The sequence below is a fragment of the Hetaerina americana genome, unplaced genomic scaffold, assembly GCF_022747635.1.
Source record: "Hetaerina americana unplaced genomic scaffold, ioHetAmer1.1.p SCAF_21, whole genome shotgun sequence".
Lineage (NCBI taxonomy): Eukaryota > Metazoa > Arthropoda > Insecta > Odonata > Calopterygidae > Hetaerina > Hetaerina americana.
This window is the reverse complement of record NW_027286775.1, coordinates 6,078,603-6,101,910: the sequence shown is the minus strand read 5'-3', so window position 1 is coordinate 6,101,910 and position 23,308 is coordinate 6,078,603. Positions and strand designations below refer to the sequence as shown.

Here is a 23,308-nt window from a genome sequence, read left to right as displayed (position 1 = left end):
TTGCGACCTTAAATTTTATACACATATTTGAATCACGAAAACACTTGCTGCCTTTAACATTAATTTTATGGATGCTAAGAACATTTCACAATTATGAGGGTTGATCATCCTCCGGTCATGGGGTAGTTACCGTATGTCACATTAAACATAAAAGTAGCTGTTTCAAATGATTAGTATCGGATGATATTACGAGACGCAGCTTCATTCAGCGGTCATTACTCCTAATCTAATGAACAACCGCTTGATCCAAGGGGTGAATTTTGATAATGATTATGTAGGTTTACTTCAAACACTTCCCACGGGAAAATGAAGCATTCCCGGCGGAGGCCAAATGAGGATGGGGCAAATGAATGAGCAAGAGCGTTCGTCTTTCAGATCCGCCGCCTCCAGAGCAGGAGGTGCGCTCGGCCGAAACGACGCGTGCCAATAACGCGGACAGCCAATAAGAGGAGAACGAGGGACGGCCAATAAGAATGCTGGATTTTATCCACGGGTGTTTTAAGCTTCATAAACTTTGAGTTGATGAAATGACGTTCGGCCAAATGTTTAATCAGTTTGATTAAACCTTCGATGCGATAGGCGTTACGAATCAACGTGTCGTAGCGAGATAGATGAAAACAATTGAGCATAGCATTGCGATCAACACATGCTACAAAGTGTCAGTTTCATTGAAGTAGTTTCGTAAGTTCCTTTCCTTCTTCTCCATGAGGTTAGCTGCATAAGGACGCGAACTTTTAATCTTAAACGATATGAAGGGAACTGGGGAGTGATGGGGTTAACGGGAAAGTGGGGTTGATGAAGTGGTTGGGGGTGGGGTTGTTTGGGGTTTCGTGAAGTGGTTCTGCCCTATTTTATTCGGAGGGGTGAATGTAGAGGGGGCATGGATGGGAAGAGAACAGACGCAGTGTCCGACAGGGTCCCCCCCCATTTACCCTGCCGCCTCAATCTCCCCTCGACTCCTCCTCTTCGCGGGGCCCTCCCTCCCCCCGGACCCCCGCGCTCTTCTTCTTTCGTCGCGACGAAATGCGCGAGATTCACTCCTTCGTCGCCCCAGCACACGCGAAATACGTTCACACGGATAAAGCGAAGCACGACACGCGTTCAGGATGATTTTAGGATCAAAAGAAAGAAAAATAATCCTGCACGTGTCAAAAGAAAACGGTCCGGATCCATTAAGTTCATGTGCAGTGCACTCGTGAAACGGATCAGTAGAGAATGAACGGTTCACTCGTTCGCGCATTCGGGTATTTCATCAGAAAAGTAAATGTATCGCGCGCATTCAAAGGGGTGGGCATTGCATTGTGATGGCGACCGATATTTGGCCTCGATCGCATCCGCATTCTCTTGACCTTCACCGTCCTCTCGACGACCCTCCGTCTTCTCCTGACGACGACGTCCACGAGTGCGAGACGCATGGCTCTGGTCGAAGACAGATACTCCCCCAACCCTCGCTGCTTTCTTCGGCGAGAAGGAAGGACACTCTCCCCCTCCCATCCTCTTTCTCTCTCCCACCCCTTTCGCGGGCGTCCCTTTTGGGGTCAGACGAGCGAGGGCACGGGTCAGACGAGCGAGGGTTTGCGGGGGCGGGGGAAGGGCCTCGGGGCTCGGAGGAGGCTCAAACCCACGCCCCCGACGCCGCCTCGATCGCCCCACCCGCGACCTAAACGGATTGCCGTCGCGCCCTCTCCGGTCACTCTCCCTCATGGCAAAGCCTCGAAGCACACGCACTCGACGCGAAATTCACGCCCACACAAACACACTTTTACACACGCATAGATATCCACTTGATCGCTCATTTTTTTCGGTTTTGGCGCGTCGCACGTACCGATCTCAGTCTCCGTTTTTCGTCGTCTTTTCATTCAGTTCTGGCGACAGTGGAACGAAGTTTTCTTGAGTTGCTCTCAATTCCGCTGATCACCTGGAACCTATCGGAATCGATCCTTTATTTTATTATTCCATTTAAGGGGAGGGTTTGTTTTTGCATCAAGAAAGAGATAGAGTTGAGTGTTTGGGCATTAAATCCCAGGAAGGGCTCTTTGCACCCTCCCCCGTGGGGGTTCTTAAGTACGAAAAGAGGGACGCGGGGTATTAATACTCGCTCGTGCCTTTCTTCTAGAAGAGAGGAAGATGAGTGGGACAGACAGACAAGGAAGGAAGACAAGAGGGTGTTTGGGTGTGCTTACAAGTGGCTGTCGAAGAGGGAAGAGGTTGTTGATGCATGGTCGGAGAGAGCTCTTGGGCACACGTGTCTCGTTTTTGATGATATTAGCAACGGCGTTCATCCCCCCCAGGGTTGTCCCCGGTGGGTTCTCGGCTTTCCTTCTTCCTGTCCCCGGGCTGCCGCCGCGCGCCTACACCCACCGCTCCCCCTCGGCGGCTTCCTTCCCCTGCTGCGCCGTCCCCTCGGGCCCTCCACCCCCCCCACGACCCTTGGCCCCCGATCACAAAATGTCGTTGCTGCCGTTGGTGCGGGTCGTCTTCGTACGCTCGTAGTCGAAGCGCCCGTTCTGCGTCCGGCGTCTAGATGCCGTGCCGCCGTTGGCCCCCCCGATGCTCGTCATCCCCCCTGGTGGGCCGCAGTAGATCACCTTCCGGAACGCCTGCGAAAAGATGGAGTTGAATTGGGTAATATACCGGCTAGGGAAGGTTTTTGATGGACACAACTACCAAAAGAATTTATTGTTTCTCTTAGCAAAATACAATCCAACATCCTACTCTACATCAGGTCCCTCTTTATCTCTGAATACCTTCTTCCTCCCTTCATCCTGTCCAACAACCCTATCCTGTTCCTTCCCTTTCCTCGTTTGCCCAACATTCTCCCCTCTATTACAGTCTTCAACATCCCGCCGCCGGTCAATACCCCCTTCATCCACTTTTCCTGCCTCTATAGGATTTCTCCCAAAAAACCCCTCCCTTCGCCCACCATACCAAGTACTTCCTCGTGTGTTTTCTTCTCTGTCCATTTCACCTTCTCCATTCTTCTCCACACCCACATTTCAAAAGCCTCCAGTCTACGTATATCCTCCTGCTTCAATGACCACGTTTCCGCGCCGCACATAGCTGCGCTCCATATCAAAGTTTTTACGAGTCTTTTCTTAACATCCATGCTCAACGTCCCTGTCATCAACTCCCTCCTCCTTGTGAAAGCCTCTTTGCCTAGCGCAATTCTTCTCCTTACATCCCCACTACTTTGATCGTGTTGGTCCAAAACACCACCGAGATACGTTAACTTTCCTACCTGTTCTAGTTTTTGCCCTCCTATTCTAATGTTAAGCTTAGCATTTTTTTCCAGAAAATCGCATAACCTTTGTTTTATTAATATTGATTCTCATCCCATACCTGTCGCACTGAATTTCCAATTCTCTCAGCAATGCTTGCAATCCCGTGACTGACTTACAAACTAGAGATGGGTGCATGATTTCACGAATTCCCCTCCGACTTTCATTCCTGCCTCCAGTTCTTCCCATGCCTCTTTAATCATTTCCTCCACATATACGTTGGACAGCACCGGTGATAATGGACAAACCTGGCTTAAACCTCTTCTCTAACAGTCTGAGATATGTTTATGTTGCGGATTACTAGGTCTATACCTTTACTACTTTGACCATTTTGGTCCAAAACACTTCCGAGATACATAAAATGTTCCCCCTACTCAGTTTTTGCCCTCTATTAACTTAGCATATCTAGTTGGGAAGAAATGGTGCATAAGTGCACAATTTGTACAGGAATGATTATTACTAATCTCTTGGCTTTTTTCCCTTTGAAAAATTATTTACTTTTCTCTGTCAGTTAAAAATTAAACTCAAATTAAATGGAAATAAATTAAACTGTATGAAAAATGTTCCATTTTTCTGATTGTTGTCAGTAATACGTCGGTCAAAGGTAATCTAGATGGTGGAATGTACATTTTGGCATGATCTACGATGGGGATAATACTATATTTTCATATTTATACTGTAACATCACTGTAAAATAAACGTCTTTCCAAATCAGCAAGAGCTTCAATTTGTACACCAAACTTCGCTCCATGGAGTGATTCCCAGCCTAGCTCCTTGAATATTTTGGATACGGTACAAAGTTTATCATAACAACGTTTTACAAATCTATCTCCTCTACACTGTACGCGATCCAATTCGGCAATCAATCCAACTTCGTGAGGATCCCATAATGTACCTGGAGCATATTCTAAATGAGGCCAAACCAGCGAAAGATAATACTATATTTCTCTTTTGCCTTTTTATCTCATTTACCTAGCAAACCTAGTCGTGCTAGAGAGGAGAGGAGCAGAAAAATAGAGTTGCGGATTGAATTAATCGTTAAGTTCCAGAGTCTTGTTGATGACGGTACTAGATTTATTGCTAAGGTGTGAAATATTTTACAATAGTGCTGCACTCCACACCGGTGATGCCATGGATTCATGGATCCATAGCACCTCTAACTGAAAGCATTTTAAGGGCATCCGCTCTCTCGATTGCCATTGCCAATTGTGCGGAGAGCTCCTAAAATAGCCAGAAAAAACTCCTTCTATTCCAAAATCAGGCGTTTTCATGTGATGGATCACGGCAGTGCGACATGACGGGTTAAATGAAACCTTCATAGGAATATTAAGATTAAAAAACCGATATTTTGACTGCTTGTAGGCTTATCCATCGTCCGGTCTTGGAAGGCGACGTGGTCGCTTCGCCGGGGGCCTGCCCACTAAATGTGTTACCAATTTTCTCACGTCAGAGGGACAGAAAAAGAATTGCATCGTCAAGCTACTGCTTTCAATGCATTTCTCTAGTTTTGGCTGCATCAATGTCAACTTAATCACCCTGCAGACCCTTTCATCTCGAACGGAAGTCTCGGATGCAATATGGTCATCCCTCGTTCCTCAACCTCAAGGCTTAAGGGAAACGTTTCGTCCAAAGAAGGGCTTGAGTAGGAAGGTAACATCTATATTCGCATCTACCCATCGCCTGTAATCCGGCACTAGGGGGTGTGGCGGGGGCGTTGGGGCAGCAACCGCACATGCGGAAATATCTACATCACTACAATACACCACGAGCCACCGTAAGGGCGTGTGGCGGGGGGTGTCAGGTCACTAGCCATACATGCACAATCGCAATCATGTTACCTCTCCACAAATATTAACTTGATCATGCACTCGATGAATTTTAATCACACGAAAGAAAGTAGCTGTATGCAATACTATTCAATAAAAGGATGCGTATATTCAAATCATGCCCATTGTTTTTCCCAGATTTTTTAAATCTATTTATTAAATGTTTACATGATGATAGAATGTAATCTGTCAAATAGCATTAATAAATGTTCTTAATTTGATGATGAGGAGCAAATGGAACAAAAACATTTCTTAAATCCAATATTTCCCAAATAAAGAATTGGTTAATAAGGATACATATTATATTACGACGGATACAATCAGGATAGTCAAAACATAAACTCTGATCCTCAAATAAGTTTGATATATAGTGTGTGTGTGTACACACACACAAACATATATATAAATATATATATATATATATATATATATATATATATATATATATGTGTGTGTATACATATAATGGGCTGACACAATATAACACAAATAGAAAAGAATAGACACATTTAAAAGAACACTCACACGGTAAATTGTTCGAGCTCTCGGCCCTCTCAGAGGCCTTCTTCAAGAGAGTCTCTCTTGAAGAAGGCCTCTGAGAGAGTCTCTCTTGAAGAAGGCCTCTGAGAGGGCCGAGAGCTCGAACAATTTACCGTGTGAGTGTTCTTTTAAATGTGTCTATTCTTTTCTATTTGTGTTATATTGTGTCAGCCCATTATTGTGCCGCACGTGTGAGTTTTTCCGTACAATCATCGTTATATATATATTGTGGGTCGCGGTAGTCCAGTGGGTAGAGCGTTGGACTGCTGACCGGAAGGTCCCGGGTTCGATTCCCGGGCAAGCCACTCTGCAGCTCCTGCTATGCACCTGAAGCTCCACCCAAGCTTAAGTGATTTTTCGGGTACCAGGCCTTCCTGGAAAACCATAACCGGCATAGGGAAAAGAACTGGCCCCCCTACCCTGATGTGTGAATTTCACACGCCGTATAGGGCTTAGTATTGGGGGGACTCTACCATCACCTACTAAACCGACCTTCGGGTTGATTACTGTGTTTATGGTTTTTATATATATGTTAGACATAGAAAAGGAATATGATATATAGGAAGACAGCTTAGGTCCAGGCATACTAAACAATGAGATAGAAAGGGCATTAAGGGAGATGAAACTAAATAGAGCGTGGGGGTTAATAACATTCCCACGGAACTTTTAAAAGACTTAGGAAAATATGGGAGGAATAGGCTATATGGGCTGATCCGTAGTATTTATGAGGCAGGAATCTGGCCGGAAGACTTCGTGAGATCAGTTTTAGTTCCTATTCCGAAAAAGGTAAAGGCTACATCATGTGAGGACTACAGGAAGATAAGTTTGATAACCCACGCAGATAAAGTTGTTCTCAGGATCATAAACAAAAGGATAGAGAGTAGGGCAAATAGGACTTAGGGGATGATCAGTTTGGGTTTAGGAAGGGGAGAGGTACGCGTGATGACATTGCAGCAATGGGATTATTAATCGAAAGAATATAGAACACAAACAGGAGGTATTTGCCTGTTTCGTAGATTTCGAAAAAGCGTTTGATAGAGAAAATTGGGAAAAACTAATGAGTATATTGCAGAAAATAGGAATAGATTGGAGGGAAAGGAGGCTAATCCGCAACCTGTACATGTCTCAGACTGCTCAGGTACGAGTGGGGAACGGGGAGTCCGGTTGGGCAGTGTTAGGAAGAGGTGTAAGGCAGGGTTGCCCATTATCACCGTTGCTGTTCAACCTGTATGCAGAGGAAATGGTTAAAGAGGCATGGGAAGAACTGGAGGTAGGAATGAAGGTGGGTGGGGAATTCGTAAAATCAGGTTTGCCGATGACCAAGCTTTAGTTTGTCAGTCAGCCAAGGGGCTGCAAGCATTGCTGAGTGAATTGGAAATTCAGTGCGACAGGTATGCGATGAGAATCAATATTAATAAAACAAAGGTTATGCGATTTTCTAGAAAGAAAAAGGCCATGCTTAACATTAAAATAGGAGGGCAAAAGCTAGAGCAGGTAGAACAGTTTACGTATCTCGGTAGTGTTTTGGACCAACACAGTCAAAGTAGTAGGGACGAAAGGAGAAGAATTGCGCTGGGCAAAGAGGCTTTCACAAGGAGGAGGGAGTTGATGACAGGGACGTTGAGTAAGGATGTTAAGAAAAGACTCGTAAAAACTTTGATATGGAACGTAGCTATGTACGGCGCGGAAACGTGGTCATTGAAGCAGGAGGATAGACGTAGACTGGAGGCTTTTGAAATGTGGGTGTGGAGAAGAATGGAGAAGGTGAAATGGACAGAGCGGAAAACAAACGAGGAAGTACTTGGTATGGTGGGCGAAGAGAGGTGTTTGTTGGGAGCAATCCTTTGGAGGCAGGAAAAGTGGCTGAAGGGGGTATTGACCGGCAGCGGTATGTTGAAGACTGTAATTGAGGGGAGAATGTTGGGCAAACGAGGAAAGGGAAGGAACAGGATAGGGATGTTGGACGGGATGAAGGGAGGAAGAAAGTACTCAGAGTAGGATTTTGTGTTTTGCTAGGGGCCACAAATTATTTAATTAGTAATTACGTCCATCCAAAAACCTACTTTAACCAGTAGATTACCCAATAATAATAATAATAATATATATATATATATATATTTATATATACACTATGCATAGTATAAGTTGTGCGTATTATGAATAATAATATGTAATGTTCGTTTTATTTAGTGATAAGTATAATAAATATAGTACGAGGGTATTGGTGATGGACTTAATGGTGACTATGTTGAAAAATAAATGTATGATTTTGAAATTTAAGAATTGTACTTGGATGTACTTTTTGCCCGATCTCGCCATTTGTTTTTGTTCGCGCTCTTGACAAACATGTGCGCATTACTTTTCAGCCTACCCTCGTATAATTTATGTGCATTGAAAAAGTAAAATAGAATTAAGAAAGTGAGAACAGATTTTATATTTTTCATCCAAAGCCGTCCGAATGAGGTTTTAAACGGTGCAAATATTAGGGTAAAAAATTAAAAGGAGCATGGGAAAGAAGACGCATACAAAACTATCAAAAAGTAAAGCAATATTGTAAGCCGATGGATGGGAAACATACGCATAATTAATGAATCTTCATTTACTGAGAGACAGGAAACCATTTTTCAATTCGGGTTTTTGGGCCCATTTTATTTTATTTGGGCCATCCGTCGGAGAGGCCATTTGCATTGTTTTTGCGCAGACAGTAAATAAAGTCGGCGTCTTATGACACTAGTCAGTGCTATTTACGTAGTCATTTCTTCCACAGTGTATGTACTGCGATCGATTGGTGATGGACTTTGTTCCAATTGTGGCGGTCGCGGCATTCAATAACCTGTCATATGACTATTGGAAAGCACAGAGGGTATTACATCTCCCGACTTCATTTTTCAAGTGAATGAGCGTTGGAAGCAGCATTAACTGTTAATTGATAACGCACATATCCCTGATTATAGCACCTACACACCACAATCGTGGTGCTAACGTCAATTTTGATAAATGCTTGGAGTAGATATCTGAACGCTATGCTCGACACTCCATATATTTATGATTTTCCGGCACTAATACAAACACTTCGGCTCAGTTTCAAGATACGCACATCATTTTCAAGAGGTTGGTTGCCCTTGGTAACATTTCAAAGGAGCAGGAGCTTTATCGCTTCCTTTTCTCAAGGTGCACGGCCACGACATTGCCGAGTTCATAGAAGTGGCCTTATAAATTGGACTCTCTGGATCTTTTTCTTTACGATGTGCAAATCTGTGCTAAATGAATTTAAGTCTGTCTATATGTATTTATGTGTACATATGAATGTAACTATAAGTTTAATGCCTAATATAATATGTATACGACTATGGGTTAAATGGAAGAAGGGACCATTTGCCCTCAATTTCGCCCGAATAAAGGCCTCTATCTACGTAGCAAACTATACACAAATTGGGTATTAACTACAGATTTGTCAATAATACCAACACACACAGTATTTCCAACAGGTACACGACTATACCTCCTCAACTAGGGCATTATTTTCTCCCTAAATTTGACACAGTACACTCATCAGTGCTCCCTCTATTCGTCGGCGTACGCAAACCCTAATGCTTGGGAGGAGATATCGGGCACATACCATTCGTCGGTCCTTTTCGGTGTTTCATTTGATTCTGCTTTTATCCCAGTAATTGAGAGAGCAAAACGCAACTCAAATGAATGATCTCGGGATGATCCATTCCTGGCTCTCTGGTGAACGGAATTTAAAAGATTCAGTATTTTAAAATTTTGAAATATTTAATTTTGAAAAGACATATCAGTTCAACTAATAGCAGGAAAAATGTACGAAGAAATGTTTGTTCAGTGCGAAGTTGCCAATATTTGGGCTTGAAAAGGTACGAGAAGGTCAGCGTAAGGACGGCGGAAGTCGGGTCAAGGTGAGGAACAAACCTTGCGGAAGTTCTCGGACAGGAAAGCGTATAGAATAGGGTTGACACATGAGTTGAGATACGCCAACACCTGCGAAGCGATCTGGATGAACACGGAGACGCTTGTGATCTCGTAGTGGTCCACGCTCTTCAGGACGAGGATCACCTGGAAGGGGAAGAGTTAGCGGTCAGTCGCAGGGGTGTGCGCGGGGAAAGGCACACGAATCGACATCCTCCTTGAAGTGACTGATTTAGCTCTTTGCATACTATGAATTATATAGACATGAATGAATGAAGAAAATGGATTCCAAAATCAAATAGGAAGATGGAAACTCCAGTATCGACATGGCTGACCATTGAGAAGGGGGAGCTGTGTGAGAAGACTAGTGTTGGCAAGAGGTGATTGCTGGAGCACGTTCCATAGTCCCGTGGAAATGCTTCAGAAATGATCTCTTTCCGACTGAAACCACCCCACAGGACTCACCCCGTCATTGGTCAGCCATGTTGGCCAGCCACTCCAACCTCCCTTATGGTGTTTGGCTAGCACACCTTCAAAGGAACCTTTCGAGCCACCATTCACCTGTATGGGGCACCAGCAGATGGCGAAGATGGCCACCACGACGACCACCATGCGGGTGACGCGCTTGCGGCCCCGGCGGCCCTCGGCCGACACGTGTCCCCCGGGGGCCGCCCCTCGCCACAGCCGCGCCAGCATGCACACGTAGAGGCCGCAGATGAGCGCCAACGGCAGCACGTACGACGTGGCGAAGAAGCTCACCTGAAAAGTGAGGTCACTCGCGTTAATTCTGCAAAAAACACGAGGGCGTACAGCAATTGACATATTCGGAGCACACGATACACACACGCGCATACATTCGAGCAGATAAACAGTGCATATGTGTATATTATGCACAAGATTTATATAAAAGGTATCGGGAAAGGTTTCGAAAAAATTGATTCAAATGACTCAAAGTTCTTCAAAGTACATCCCTTGAGGGACGACACACCTTTGCCTGCGGATTTTCCACGACTTGAAGGAGGATTCCGGAAGGTTCTCAAGGGCGCGCGTGCAAGATTCTTTGACGGCACTTAGGGTCCCATGGTGGCGGTTTCCTTTGAGGGAGGATTCAACTTTTGGGACTAGGAAATATAATCTGGTGATGCCAAGTCGGAAATGAATGGGGTTTGGGAAATCGACGCGATACCGTTTCAGAAGGTCTTCACAAGCAGACGCCCGACTCTGCTTGGTCATACGTCTATCCTCCTGCTTCAATGACCACGTTTCCACACCGTACTTAGCTACGCTCCATATTAAAGTTTTTACGAGTCTTTTCTTAATACCCTTACTCCACGTCCCTCTCATCAACTCCCTCCTCCTCGTGAGAGCCACTTTGCCTAGCGCAAATCTTCTCCTTACGTCCCTACGACGTTGACCGTGTTGATCCAAAACACTACCGAGATACGTAAACTGTTCTACCTGCTTTAGATTTTGCCCTCCTATTTTAATGTTTAGCTTAGCCTTTTTCTTTCCAGAAAATCGCATAACCTTTATTTTACTATTAATGATTATCATCCCATACCTGTCGCGCTGAATTTCCAATTCACTCAGCAATGCTTGCAGCCCCTTGGCTGACTGACAAACTAAAGCTTGGTCATCAGCAAACCTAACTGATTTTACGAATTCCCCGCCCACTTTCATTCCTACCTCCAGTTCTTCCCATGCCTCTTTGATCATTTCCTCTGCATACAGGTTGAACAGCAACGGTGATAATGGGAAACCCTGCCTTACACCTCTTCCTAACACTGCCCATCCTGACTCACCGTTCCCCCCCACACCTGAGCAATCTGAGACATGTACAGGTTGCGGATTAGCCTCCTTTCGCTCCAATCTATTCCCATTTTCTGCAATATACTCATTAGTGTTTCCCAATTTACTCTATCAAAGGCTTTTTTGAAATCTACGAAACAGGCTAATACCTCCTGGCTGTGTTCTATATTCCTATCGATTAATAATCTCATTACTGTAATGACATCGCGCGTACCTCTCCCCTTCCTAAACCCAAACTGATCATCCCCTAAGTAATCATTTGCCCTACTCTTTATCCTTTTGTTTATGATTTTATATATATATATATATATATATATATATATATATATATATATATATATATATATATAGTACAATACACAGTAACACATAATATAGAAACACAAAAAAAGAGAACACTCACACGTATTTTCTTGATATTTCGACGGAAACAATCCGTCTTCCTCTGAAGATGTAGAAGTAATGACTGCTGGAATTGTTGAGGTGAGGGGTGCGAGAGAAAGGGAAGGGGGCCAGGGGAAGGGGAGAACGGGAGGCGAAGGAGGGGTGAAAGGAATGGTTGGGGGAGGAAAGGGAGAGGGAAGGGGTGGAAGTAACAGTTTTAGGCCACTCCCATCAGTGAACGACATTGAGGCCCGGATGCTGATAGGCCATACAGATGTAAATGAAAGCCAATTCAAGGGTTTTTAATTCTATAGGGTTATCGGATGTGGGAAGGGACGCTAGGACGGAAACATTGTAACACTGGTTGAAGGGGGTATTATGATGGGAAGCATGTTTAGGGATGGGGAGACCCGCGGACGGGGAGGAGGGATTGCACGAGGCGCGGTGGTTGTTAATCCTAATGTTAAGTGGTGTGGAACATTGGCCTATGTAAAAGGACGGGCAGAGTTTACAGGTAAGAAGATAAACAACATTCTTGGAAGTGCAAGAGGAATAGGGGAAGGGCGGGAGAGAGTTGAATGGTGGGATGGAGTGGGGTGGAGTGGTGAAAATAGGGCAGGTTTTGCATCTTGCTCGATGACATGGAGTGGGTATGGCTCTGGGTGTGTGAGGGGATTTTGAGAGTGGCCTGGTGGATTTGAGGATATCTGCTAGGTTGGCGGGACGTTTGAAGGTGACAGAGGGGCAATTGGGGAGAAGGTTGGAGGAAGTGTTGTGATTTTTGAGGATGGGGAATAGGTCTTTGAGGATGACTTTGAGAGACTGAATGCCTGGGAAGTAGGTCGTACAGATTGAGAGAGGCTGGGAGTCTGTGGTTGACGCAGGCTTGGGGGTGTAGGAACGTTTAAGTATTTTTTTATGGAGGAGAGAATCAGGGTATCCTCGTTGGAGGAGGGAGTGGTGAAGGTTGTTAAGGTATTTGTTAAGGGATCATCTTGGTTACGCCAGATTCGGAAATTTTCCCGCAAACTCGCCCAATACACCTGCCATTCTGAATTTCTTTCGGCATGCATTGCATTGGGTATCATTCCCAATGGCTTATGCATTAAGTTCCCTATATCAGGCCTACCTTCCGTCCTGCACCCCAGTCTACATGCACTCAAGTTTCAACAGTCCTTTCTTTTTTTCACGTTCATCCGAGATCAATACAATGGCCTCATTCACAAATATCACAATTCCACACATTCCCTCATCAACATTCTTTCTCTCACTTCCCCACATCTCCTCCCGAATGTAAACCGAATCCTCAAATCGGCTCTCCGCTCCCTTGAGTTCCGACGCAGAAAAGCCTTAAACAAATTGTCCAATCTTTGCACTTCTTACTTCCGCCAAGGCCTTGCCTTACCTCTCCAACTTGTCAAAACTAGCCCTCCTCCCCCACCCCTTTACCTACAGAAACCGGATTTAGCGACTATTTTCCACTTACCCCCACCTTCCCTACCAACACCAGGAATTCCACCGAGCCGTTGCCACCAACAAAACCCTTCTCAATCCGTCCCTTCCCCGCCGGCTGACCAAGCAAAAGATACTGCCGAACACGTGCTGAACCTCTCTAGCACAACGCTGAATGAGCACCAAACCTCTCTTCTGGGAAAAGGCCTCTCTTTTTCCCCCACCCCCAAGGTTAATCACGTGACCATCCTCGCAGACGTCATCAATTTTGCCAGAAATCTTAGATGGCGACATTTCTGGGCGATGCAACCCGCCACTCAATCCCCCGCACACACACACAGCGCTCTCACCAAGTTCCGGCCGCCTTCCCACCTTGAGCCTCCACCGCTCCCTCCAAATCACCCGGTCGAAATCTTTATCAATCTTCTCCTGTCCAAAACATCTAGTCCTTCTTTCCTTAAATCTCTAAATCCGAAAACTAATCTCTCCCCGGCCGAATTAGCTGAGTTAAAAAAACTCACACGCAACCCCAACCTAGTCATCACTTCTGCCGACAAGGGTTCGACAGTTGTAATCCTAAACACTACAGACTACCTTCAAAAATGCAACAGATTACTCTCCGACACTTCCTCCTATCAACATATTCCTGCTGACCCTAACCCCGCATTCCAAAAAGAAATAATCGCTTTCCTCCGAGACAATGGCCCTAAGGAGAATCTTTCCCCCAGGGACATCTCCCTCCTTTCCCCTTCCCAACCTCACACCCCTCACTTCTACATCCTTCCTAAGATCCACAAACCCAACAACCCAGGCCGCCCTATAGTCTCCTCGCGTAGCTCTCCGACCGAAAGAATTTCCGCCTTCGTGGACCACTATCTCCAACCTTTAGTTCACTCCCTACCCTCCTTTATCAAAGATACCTACCACTTCCTCAGATTGCTCCACTCAACTTCACTCCCTCCTGACACCCAAATTACTATGGCTACAATCGATGCCACCTCCTTATACACATCCATTCCTCACCAAGAAGGCCTTTCTTCCCTACGTTACTTCCTCTCCAAACGCCCTACCCCTCAAATCCCCAGTACCGATTTTCTCATTGATCTTTCCAACTTCATTCTCACCCGCAACTCCTTTTCTTTCAACAATAACCATTACCTCCAAATAAAGGGCTGTGCCATGGGTAGCAGATTCAGCCCTTCATATGCAAACCTCCACCTCGGTGTCCTGGAAGAGAATTTCCTTTCCAACTATCCTCTGCAACCTCTCCTGTGTCTCCGATACATTGACGACATCTTTCTACTATGGCCACACGGCATAGATTCCCTCAATTCCTTCATCTCCAAACTCAATGATTCCTCATCTTTGTCTTTCACCTCGATCATTTCATCCTCTCAGATTACCTTCCTCGATGTTAATATTTCCCTCAGCAACAACAAATTCCTTACCTCTGTTCACACCAAACCTACTAATAAGCAGCAATACCTTCATTACAGCAGTTGTCACCCCTCCCATACCAAGCGCTCCCTCCCTTACTCTCTTTCTATCCGCGGTCACCGCATTTGCAACCATCCCGAATCCCTTAACAAATACCTTAACAACCTTCACCACTCCCTCCTCCAACGAGGATACCCTGATTCTCTCCTCCATAAAAAAATACTTAAACATTCCTACACCCCCAAGCCTGCGTCAACCACAGACTCCCAGCCTCTCTCAATCTGTACGACCTACTTCCCAGGCATTCAGTCTCTCAAAGTCATCCTCAAAGACCTATTCCCCATCCTCAAAAATCACAACACTTCCTCCAACCTTCTCCCCAATTGCCCCTCTGTCACCTTCAAACGTCCCGCCAACCTAGCAGATATCCTCAAATCCACCAGGCCACTCTCAAAATCCCCTCACACACCCAGAGCCATACCCACTCCATGTCATCGAGCAAGATGCAAAACCTGCCCTATTTTCACCACTCCACCCCACTCCATCCCACCATTCAACTCTCTCCCGCCCTTCCCCTATTCCTCTTGCACTTCCAAGAATGTTGTTTATCTTCTTACCTGTAAACTCTGCCCGTCCTTTTACATAGGCCAATGTTCCACACCACTTAACATTAGGATTAACAACCACCGCGCCTCGTGCAATCCCTCCTCCCCGTCCGCGGGTCTCCCCATCCCTAAACATGCTTCCCATCATAATACCCCCTTCAACCAGTGTTACAATGTTTCCGTCCTAGCGTCCCTTCCCACATCCGATAACCCTATAGAATTAAAAACCCTTGAATTGGCTTTCATTTACATCTGTATGGCCTATCAGCATCCGGGCCTCAATGTCGTTCACTGATGGGAGTGGCCTAAAACTGTTACTTCCACCCCTTCCCTCTCCCTTTCCTCCCCCAACCATTCCTTTCACCCCTCCTTCGCCTCCCGTTCTCCCCTTCCCCTGGCCCCCTTCCCTTTCTCTCGCACCCCTCACCTCAACAATTCCAGCAGTCATTACTTCTACATCTTCAGAGGAAGACGGATTGTTTCCGTCGAAATATCAAGAAAATACGTGTGAGTGTTCTCTTTTTTTGTGTTTCTATATTATGTGTTACTGTGTATTGTACTATTCGGAACTTCCGTGTTACGTCTATGAAAGCATATACTATATATATATATATATATATATATATATATATATATATATATATATATATATATATATATATAACTCTAGTGGGTCGCGGTAGTCCAGGTGGTAAAGCGTTGGACTACTGACCAGAGGGTCCCGGTTCGATTCCCGAGCAACGCACTCTTGGCACCTGGAGCTCCACCCAAGCTATGTGATTTTTCGGGTACCAGGTCTTCCTGGGAAACCGTAACCGGCACAGGGAAAGGAACTGGCTCCCCTTCCCTGATGTGTGAATTTCACACTCCGTATAGGGCTTAGTACTGGGTGATCTTTGACTGACTGACCCTCCTGAACCGACTTTAGGGTATTTATGGTTTATATATATATATATATATATATATATATATATATACGGATAGTGTGCCCGGTAGGTTTGTTTCAAAATAGAGTAATGTTCCCCACAGACAACTCAATCCAGCATGCAAAATTAACCAAGTTGTGTGGAAGCGGTTGGGCACTTTGGAGAGGCCAACAGCCATGAATTTAATTAGTGATTTTTAACTTAACATAACCATTTTTCGAAGAGTAATTTGAATTATTGCCAATTTAAGATTACGATCTTTGCAAAGGAAAAAATCATTCCCTCTTTGAGCCCATTCGGCATCAGATTCCTATTTCTGTTTGCTCTCTAATATTTAATCTCTCTCGAGTAATCTACGCCCTGGCTCGCTACCGATGCCCTCCAAGAACAAAGAGGAATTTCTGTTCACTGATCACGACGAGACCACCCAGCTTTTCCCACTGTATGTTTTGATTCCGAAGTTAATTCCTCCTGCGCAGGAGGTTCAACGGTCGACAAGTATTGAAGGTGAAGTCTGAACAGCGAAACCTCTCCTTCATTTTTCATTCGAATATTTTCCACCCCGCCCAACACTATTCGTTTGATGCCGATAATTTTCATTAATGCAGCTCTTAAAGCATTCTCAACGAGACTTTCCCTTTGCTTTGTCGGCCCATCGGCTCCGATTAAATATGCGTCACACAGGTATTTCACTCCGATCAGTTCCGCTGATCTAATTTCTACCCTTCCGTTTCTGTAGGATTAAGGAATTTTCCCAGTGCATGTGCATTTTCTTAGCGTATTGTGCTTTCTTCAAATTTAATTTAAGATTCACTCTTGACAACAAGTGCGAATATTCTTGAGATTTCTGAGGATACCATCGCAGTATATTTAATTACTTGAGTTTTCGGCATTTAATGTCTGATAATATTAACAGGAGCTCAACAAAACGCTAAATCATTTGAGATCATTGAGTCCCAGTTGGAATCCCTACCGCTTGGACACAGAATTAGACTCCTGTTAACGCTAAATTTATATGTTATTAAATGCAAAAATAAATAATTAAATTACATGATGGTCCTATGAAGTAAGATAAACGATTCAAACCGATGCATTAAAACATTTTAATTGTACATAATTAGAGTGCTAGACTAAATGGTTTTCATATGCAACTTCATGCTGCAGTTCTGAAACTTCAATTTGTCTCGAATTCTGAATATTTTGTTCCTTCTTAGATCAGCGGGTATATGGTATGCAGTTTTGGTACAGCAATGATTAGTAAAATCAGTTTTTTTGTCTGTTTCTTCCGTAGTTAAATTATTATGTTTGTGCTGTTAATCAACAAATGCTCTTGCTTTACGAGCCCCTGGGATCTAGGTGGTCATTGCTCCCTCCCTTTCCCCCATTTCTATCTGACTTTGGCTGAAGAATCAATAATACCACATTATAGCCGTCATTCTAAATGCTCAGGACGAAACCCGCAGATAAATATAATTATCCTCCAAAACCAATTTTCATTCCATCTGGTCCAGTCCAGCGCTTGGAATGAATCCGTTCCCGTGCTAATTTCCGTACCATTCTCAATTTGACAGAGCATGGTGAGTGCCCACCTACCGATTAATTTGAAAAACAAATCCCGAGCTACATTTAACACCGAGGATATCACGCTCGCCATTCCCTCCACTGTAAAAATGTCCGAAAAAAAAGTGGAACGACGACTTTCTGCCTTTCCCTTCCCATGGACTTTAGTTCCTCAGCTGTGATTTTACGCGTTGTTTTCGATTAATGACTTTTTATGATATTCACCCAGGAATTTATTTCCACAATCGCCGTTTCCTAATTCCAACACAATGTCAGGGATAAATCGCCGATTGGTAGAAATCCCATTATAATTAATACTAAGTAGGTTGGATTACGGAAGTTTGTCATTTCATCTATGACTCATTAAATAAGTTTTCCACAAAGTACAAATTATGTGTTCGATTTAAATATATTCAATTGCATACTCCATGACATTGAAGCCGTGGATAACAGTAGGAGCAAGAAGATCGATCACAGTTGGCCGAAACTTCGTAATAGTGCTCATGAAAGAACTTAAAAGCTTACGGAGGGAGACTTTATTGCTTCACTTTAATAGAAGATTTTTTAATTAAAAGAGGGTTCACCACATCTTCAGGTATGCTAATCAGCAAATTATAATTGAAGATCCTGCAGTGGGGTGAAACATGGTGAAATTAAAATGCCTCCTAAAAAGTGAAACGATAAACTCGTCTCCCCTCCGCAAGTTTCTTCCTCGACACCGTTCGTTTGGTTATTACACTTCAACTAGCTTTCCGTCTCAGGTCTGGAAATAGCAGAGAATAATGGAATTAAATGTAAATTGGACGGAATGCAGATATTTTGATGAGTAAAAATAGGTGTCATATGTTATAAAGACAATCTATGTTAAGCACCTCTATATCATAGCTAATAGTTTACAATATAAATAGAAATTATGTTTGCCTAGGCACCGTGTCAGTCGCTCCTCTGGCGAAACATAAACTTACGATATAAAGAGATAAACCGTGACAGCGGTATATTCTGAGATGCATGAACAGCACGAGTATTAAGTTACAGCAAAGAGTGTTATTATACAACTTCCAAGTTTTCCAATCATTCCGCTTTTTATTCATGTTCCTGGGTACAGTTTCGCCGGAAATTATTTGGTGCCTTCAGTGATACATGCATACGTCTTGCACATTACGATCGATCATAATTTCTGCGAGGTTTTTAAATTTTCCCACCATTCGGCTCGCATCAGGGGCTGATGCTCAAATGTTTTGTTGATTCAGATACATGTCAACTACTTGTTTCATCAAGTATTACCCGACCAAAAAATTAGTTAATAAAAATTCAAATAACTTTTCCTTCAAGAAAAAGGGAAGTAAGGAACCCTTGGGTTTACTCAAAATACTCCATTCTTGCACACAATATTTTTTTAAAGGAAGAATTTTGGCCGAAAAGTATCAAGCTAAAAGTCAACTACCTAATTGAATTTCATGAAATGCTGATATCGAGTGTGACTGCATCATTAAACAACCCTCTATGCACATTTTTGTAACTCAGTGGAATTCCGTTGTGAATTAAAAAAATAGTAAAATGACTTGGTGGTATGAAAACTTCCTTGCTTGCTCCCTGAACAGTAAGAGCTTTCCATTTTCCTCTTGTAGGCCCACTAGGTTATGCTACGGTCCTTCGAACCTATAATCATAGGGATGCTCTTTTCAGCGAGTAAGTCACGAGTAACATGAAATTATCTCAGAGTTTTATCTTATAGGCCTGCTGGCACAGATCCCCTCTTATCAACAAAAATGTTGGGTGCCATGTAGCTCTGGATGATGCTGGGAGGAATTGATATCAGGGCTGGATCGAGTTGCCTATCAATGATTCTCCCGCTCTTCCCCTGGACAAGTCTCCCCGCTAATTGAAGAGGGGGTTTCCAACTCTTAAAACCAGATATCTCATGTCGCCCGTGGAAGCTGGTGGCTATTCTTCTTCCTCTTGTCATAGGAATATTGATTACTGTTTGCGGCAACAGTTAGCGCTACCACACCCCTAGCCGATAAACCAGCGGAGGGAGAGATGTGGCACCGAGGCTCCATGTTTGCGTGCTTAATGCCAGCGCAGGACATAAGCAGGGTCTACACTTCAGAGAATGTTCTGAATTGTACTGTTCCGCGACGGTCGCAGTAAATCAACGAGAATCTTTGCTAAGCAATTCCATTATCTCTGCCAAAAGAGTCTTGTCATGCCCATAACCCCTCATTCCCAAGTCAAAGGAGCCTTCTCTTCTGAGTTTTCGCTATTAATTTGTGATATAATTGATTGAAACACGAAACAAAGTTTTTTTGCTGAGGTAAAAAGGTTTTCATAAGTATAACAGTATAAAATATATATATATATGTATATAAAATATATTTATTTATTTACTTTTATATATATATATATATATATATATATATATATATATATATATATATTTATATAATTAATATTTATATATATTTATATATATTATATATATATATTTACTGTTATATTTATGAAAACAGTATATATGTATTTACCTATCAAACCTTGAAATATCGTGACCGCATTGGTTTAAAGCACCAATAAATAAGTTTCCTCATTTATTTATATACCTTGAGGTTTAAAACTATTGCATCTTTAACGGCTAACTTTACGCAAAAAATGTGTATACTCCGTATTAAAAATGTAAGCCCTTATAATTTCACCGACACTTGATATGTCACTAAATCGTGGTCTTGAGGTTAATTTAAAAGATTGTTCAAGTTGATCTAATTCGATGCTAATTTTATGGTTAATGCCTCTCACTATTTATGGAGTGACATTACATGTTCCTGTTACTCCCGTTAGTGAATCTAATTCAAAGGGCAAGGAAGCACAAGGTGGTTATTTCTTACTTCGTAAATTTTCCCCGTTGAAATCGGATTGAGAATAATCATTGCGAAAATTTATAAATTGTCTACGTGACTTAATTGTAAAATAAATAACAATTTTAAAAAGAAAGCTACAAACTATATACTTACAACATTTGTCAATTTCTTGAATTCTTTCTCTTCGCTTATAGCAAATTGCTGAGTACTTTTCTTACCATCATGGCATTAAGTATATTTGCGTAAAAAACGGTGAACTATATGCATTGCCTAAACTACGTGTGACCGTCCAGTTTCCTGGAGTGATCACACTTTTCACAAAAAATAATTTGAGGCAAGATGAAGCCTAGATTACGTGGAGAAAGTGTAGGCAATCATCAATTATTTTTGTCAATTATCATTTTACTGCACACCAACGCTAATTGATGAGCATCTTTCATGAAAGGGAACGATCCAAATGCATTCAAACCGCCTCCCCCAGCTCGATAGGAGCACCCGCTCGTTTGGAGACCTTTATCGTCCTACAGTTATCTTCCACTCCAACTATTCGCCAAATGACGGTTATGAGTGTTGCATACCGTTGACGACCGAAATAAAATTTTCCAGTTTTGAACGTGATATTTCATTTCTCTTTCTAGGAGCAGGATTTATTCCAACAAAATGGAATAAGAAAGTTCGGGCTAATAAAAAAATGATATTTTAAGTATTCTCAGCGTCTTCGCCGGATATATCACATCCAGATGCTGTTGAAATGATTTTAAGCATCCCAGGGGAAAAATGAGGTCCAAAATAAAAACTAAAAACGTCATCGTGAGAAGTTTTTTTATCATTATAGCGGCCCCTTTAATTTTCCAAACTTCACTCCTGCCATCAACGCAACGCGCGTTACATTCATTTCTCTAGTTCAAAAAACACAACGACTATTCAAATCGGATGAATAACACCTAAAAGAAATTTAATAATATGAAATCATAAAATTAAAATAAGTTTTAGTTTGAAAACAAAAGGCTCGAGGAATCAAAGTGAAATTCGAGTCAAAGACTCGAGAGTTTTTTGGACGAGGAGAAGTAGGCGAGAATAAAGTTAGATCGGAGTGCGGAAGATGTGGGGTGCATGGAAGAGATCAAAGTCGGGGAGACGTTTCAAATGAACACATTAGTTTTGATGGAAGTCTGGATATGAGTGCGAGGCGGGAAGGGAAACGCTATGCGAAGAAGAGTTCATTCAATCGCGTCGAGCGTGAGATGACTGTCAAAGGGTGAAGAAATCCGGGCGACCTACATTTGCCAATTGCTATTTCCAGGAAAAACTTAATATTTTGAGTTAGGAAATTGGTTAGGGCAGATTAGTCAAAGGAAATGCAATGAGATTTGAAGGGAGGATGATCCCGTGGGGCTTTGATGGAGGGAAATGGTTAAAATGGGCAAGTAACCTTGTTTCACGAAAGTTATCAAGCAATTTTGAGTTTGATGGACCGAGTAGAGGAAGACCAATTGCACACATTTTGCTAGACCTTGGAAACGAGAGTTGGTTCACCGCTGGTTGTTAATATACGTGGAAATTTCTTCGAATCGCAAGTTCCTGAACGCTAATCAATTTTAAAGGGAAACTATCGAAACGACTTGGGGTGCTTCATCACGATAATGGTTTAAAATGTATCTCCTCACGTTTCTTCATACAGAAATACCTTGACTTCGGTAATTGAGTGTTTCCCTCGGACACCTGCCGCTGCAGTCTACGTTTAAATGCAGAGGATGACTTATTGGCATCTGTGGGTGGCTGAGGGAAAGGTTTGCCGTGGTGAATGCGTTGATTACCCCTCGCCGGATATCTTAAAAATAAATCTTATATAGATTTATTTTTAAACATTCAACTATTTTATAATTTTTACTAAGTTGCTGGTGTTTAATAATGCGAAATGTAACAATCCTGAGAACAAAATCAAATAAATATTTATGGTGCGTACCTGTGCTATTTTCCCCTCACATGTCATTTATTATTTGGTGCAGATCAAGTTATGGTATCGAGTCAATAATTCTCGTTCAACAAAGATATATGAAAAATGTAAACTCCAACGTGTAAAAGCCAAATCTTCAACCCTAAAATACTGCGCTAGGTTTTCCAGACTGCTGAGACGTGATGAGGAACTTCTGTGGTCGCGGTTAAGCGCTGCGGTTTCGAGGATAACGCCCTTGCCGGCAGCGGAGTCGTCGCCCCATCAGGCTCCACCGCGGCGGCGCTAAAACCGCGCCCAAACTCTCTCAAGTCAACGGCACTTATCCTCCAAAGAGAGCGAGAGGGCCAGTGGAGGGTCGAGTCCTTCAAGTGCCCTCCCGCTTAAATGGCACGTCAATTTTATGATGTCCATTCTTGGCCGCAATAAATCCACCCAGCACGGCCGACGATGCGACTTAATAATATGACCTCGATGCATTAGCGACACAGTCAGTGCGTTGAGAAACTATTCCCCATGGCATTAATATTGCGATGGATGTATGAGCGCCCATGCTTTAAATTACGCTCACTGATAATGGGTCCAAATGTACTTCATACTTCTGAACAGCAGAGTAAATCACGAGATAATGGTCTCCGTATCGTATTAAAGCGTGGTAGGGAATTTTTCTAGGCTGCATAAGATTAGCGTGAAATAAACCATCAAAATGTATCGTATTATGAAATAATTATATATATACACACACAAATATATAT

The 23,308-nt window shown here is 43.1% G+C and overlaps 1 protein-coding gene across 1 annotated transcript in view; it reads right to left on the bottom strand.

Annotated features, from left to right (window-relative positions):
- Positions 1–2,441: 2,441 nt before the first annotated feature.
- LOC139688607 (allatostatin-A receptor-like) overlaps positions 2,442–23,308 on the bottom strand; it is an 80,674-nt gene continuing 59,807 nt past the window's right edge. The window contains exons 3-5 of the mRNA XM_071586153.1: positions 10,133–10,330; positions 9,575–9,718; positions 2,442–2,600 (exon numbers count right to left, since the gene is read on the bottom strand). Of these exons, the coding sequence (XP_071442254.1) occupies positions 2,442–2,600; positions 9,575–9,718; positions 10,133–10,330 (501 nt within the window). The remainder of the gene's footprint in view (positions 2,601–9,574; positions 9,719–10,132; positions 10,331–23,308) is intronic.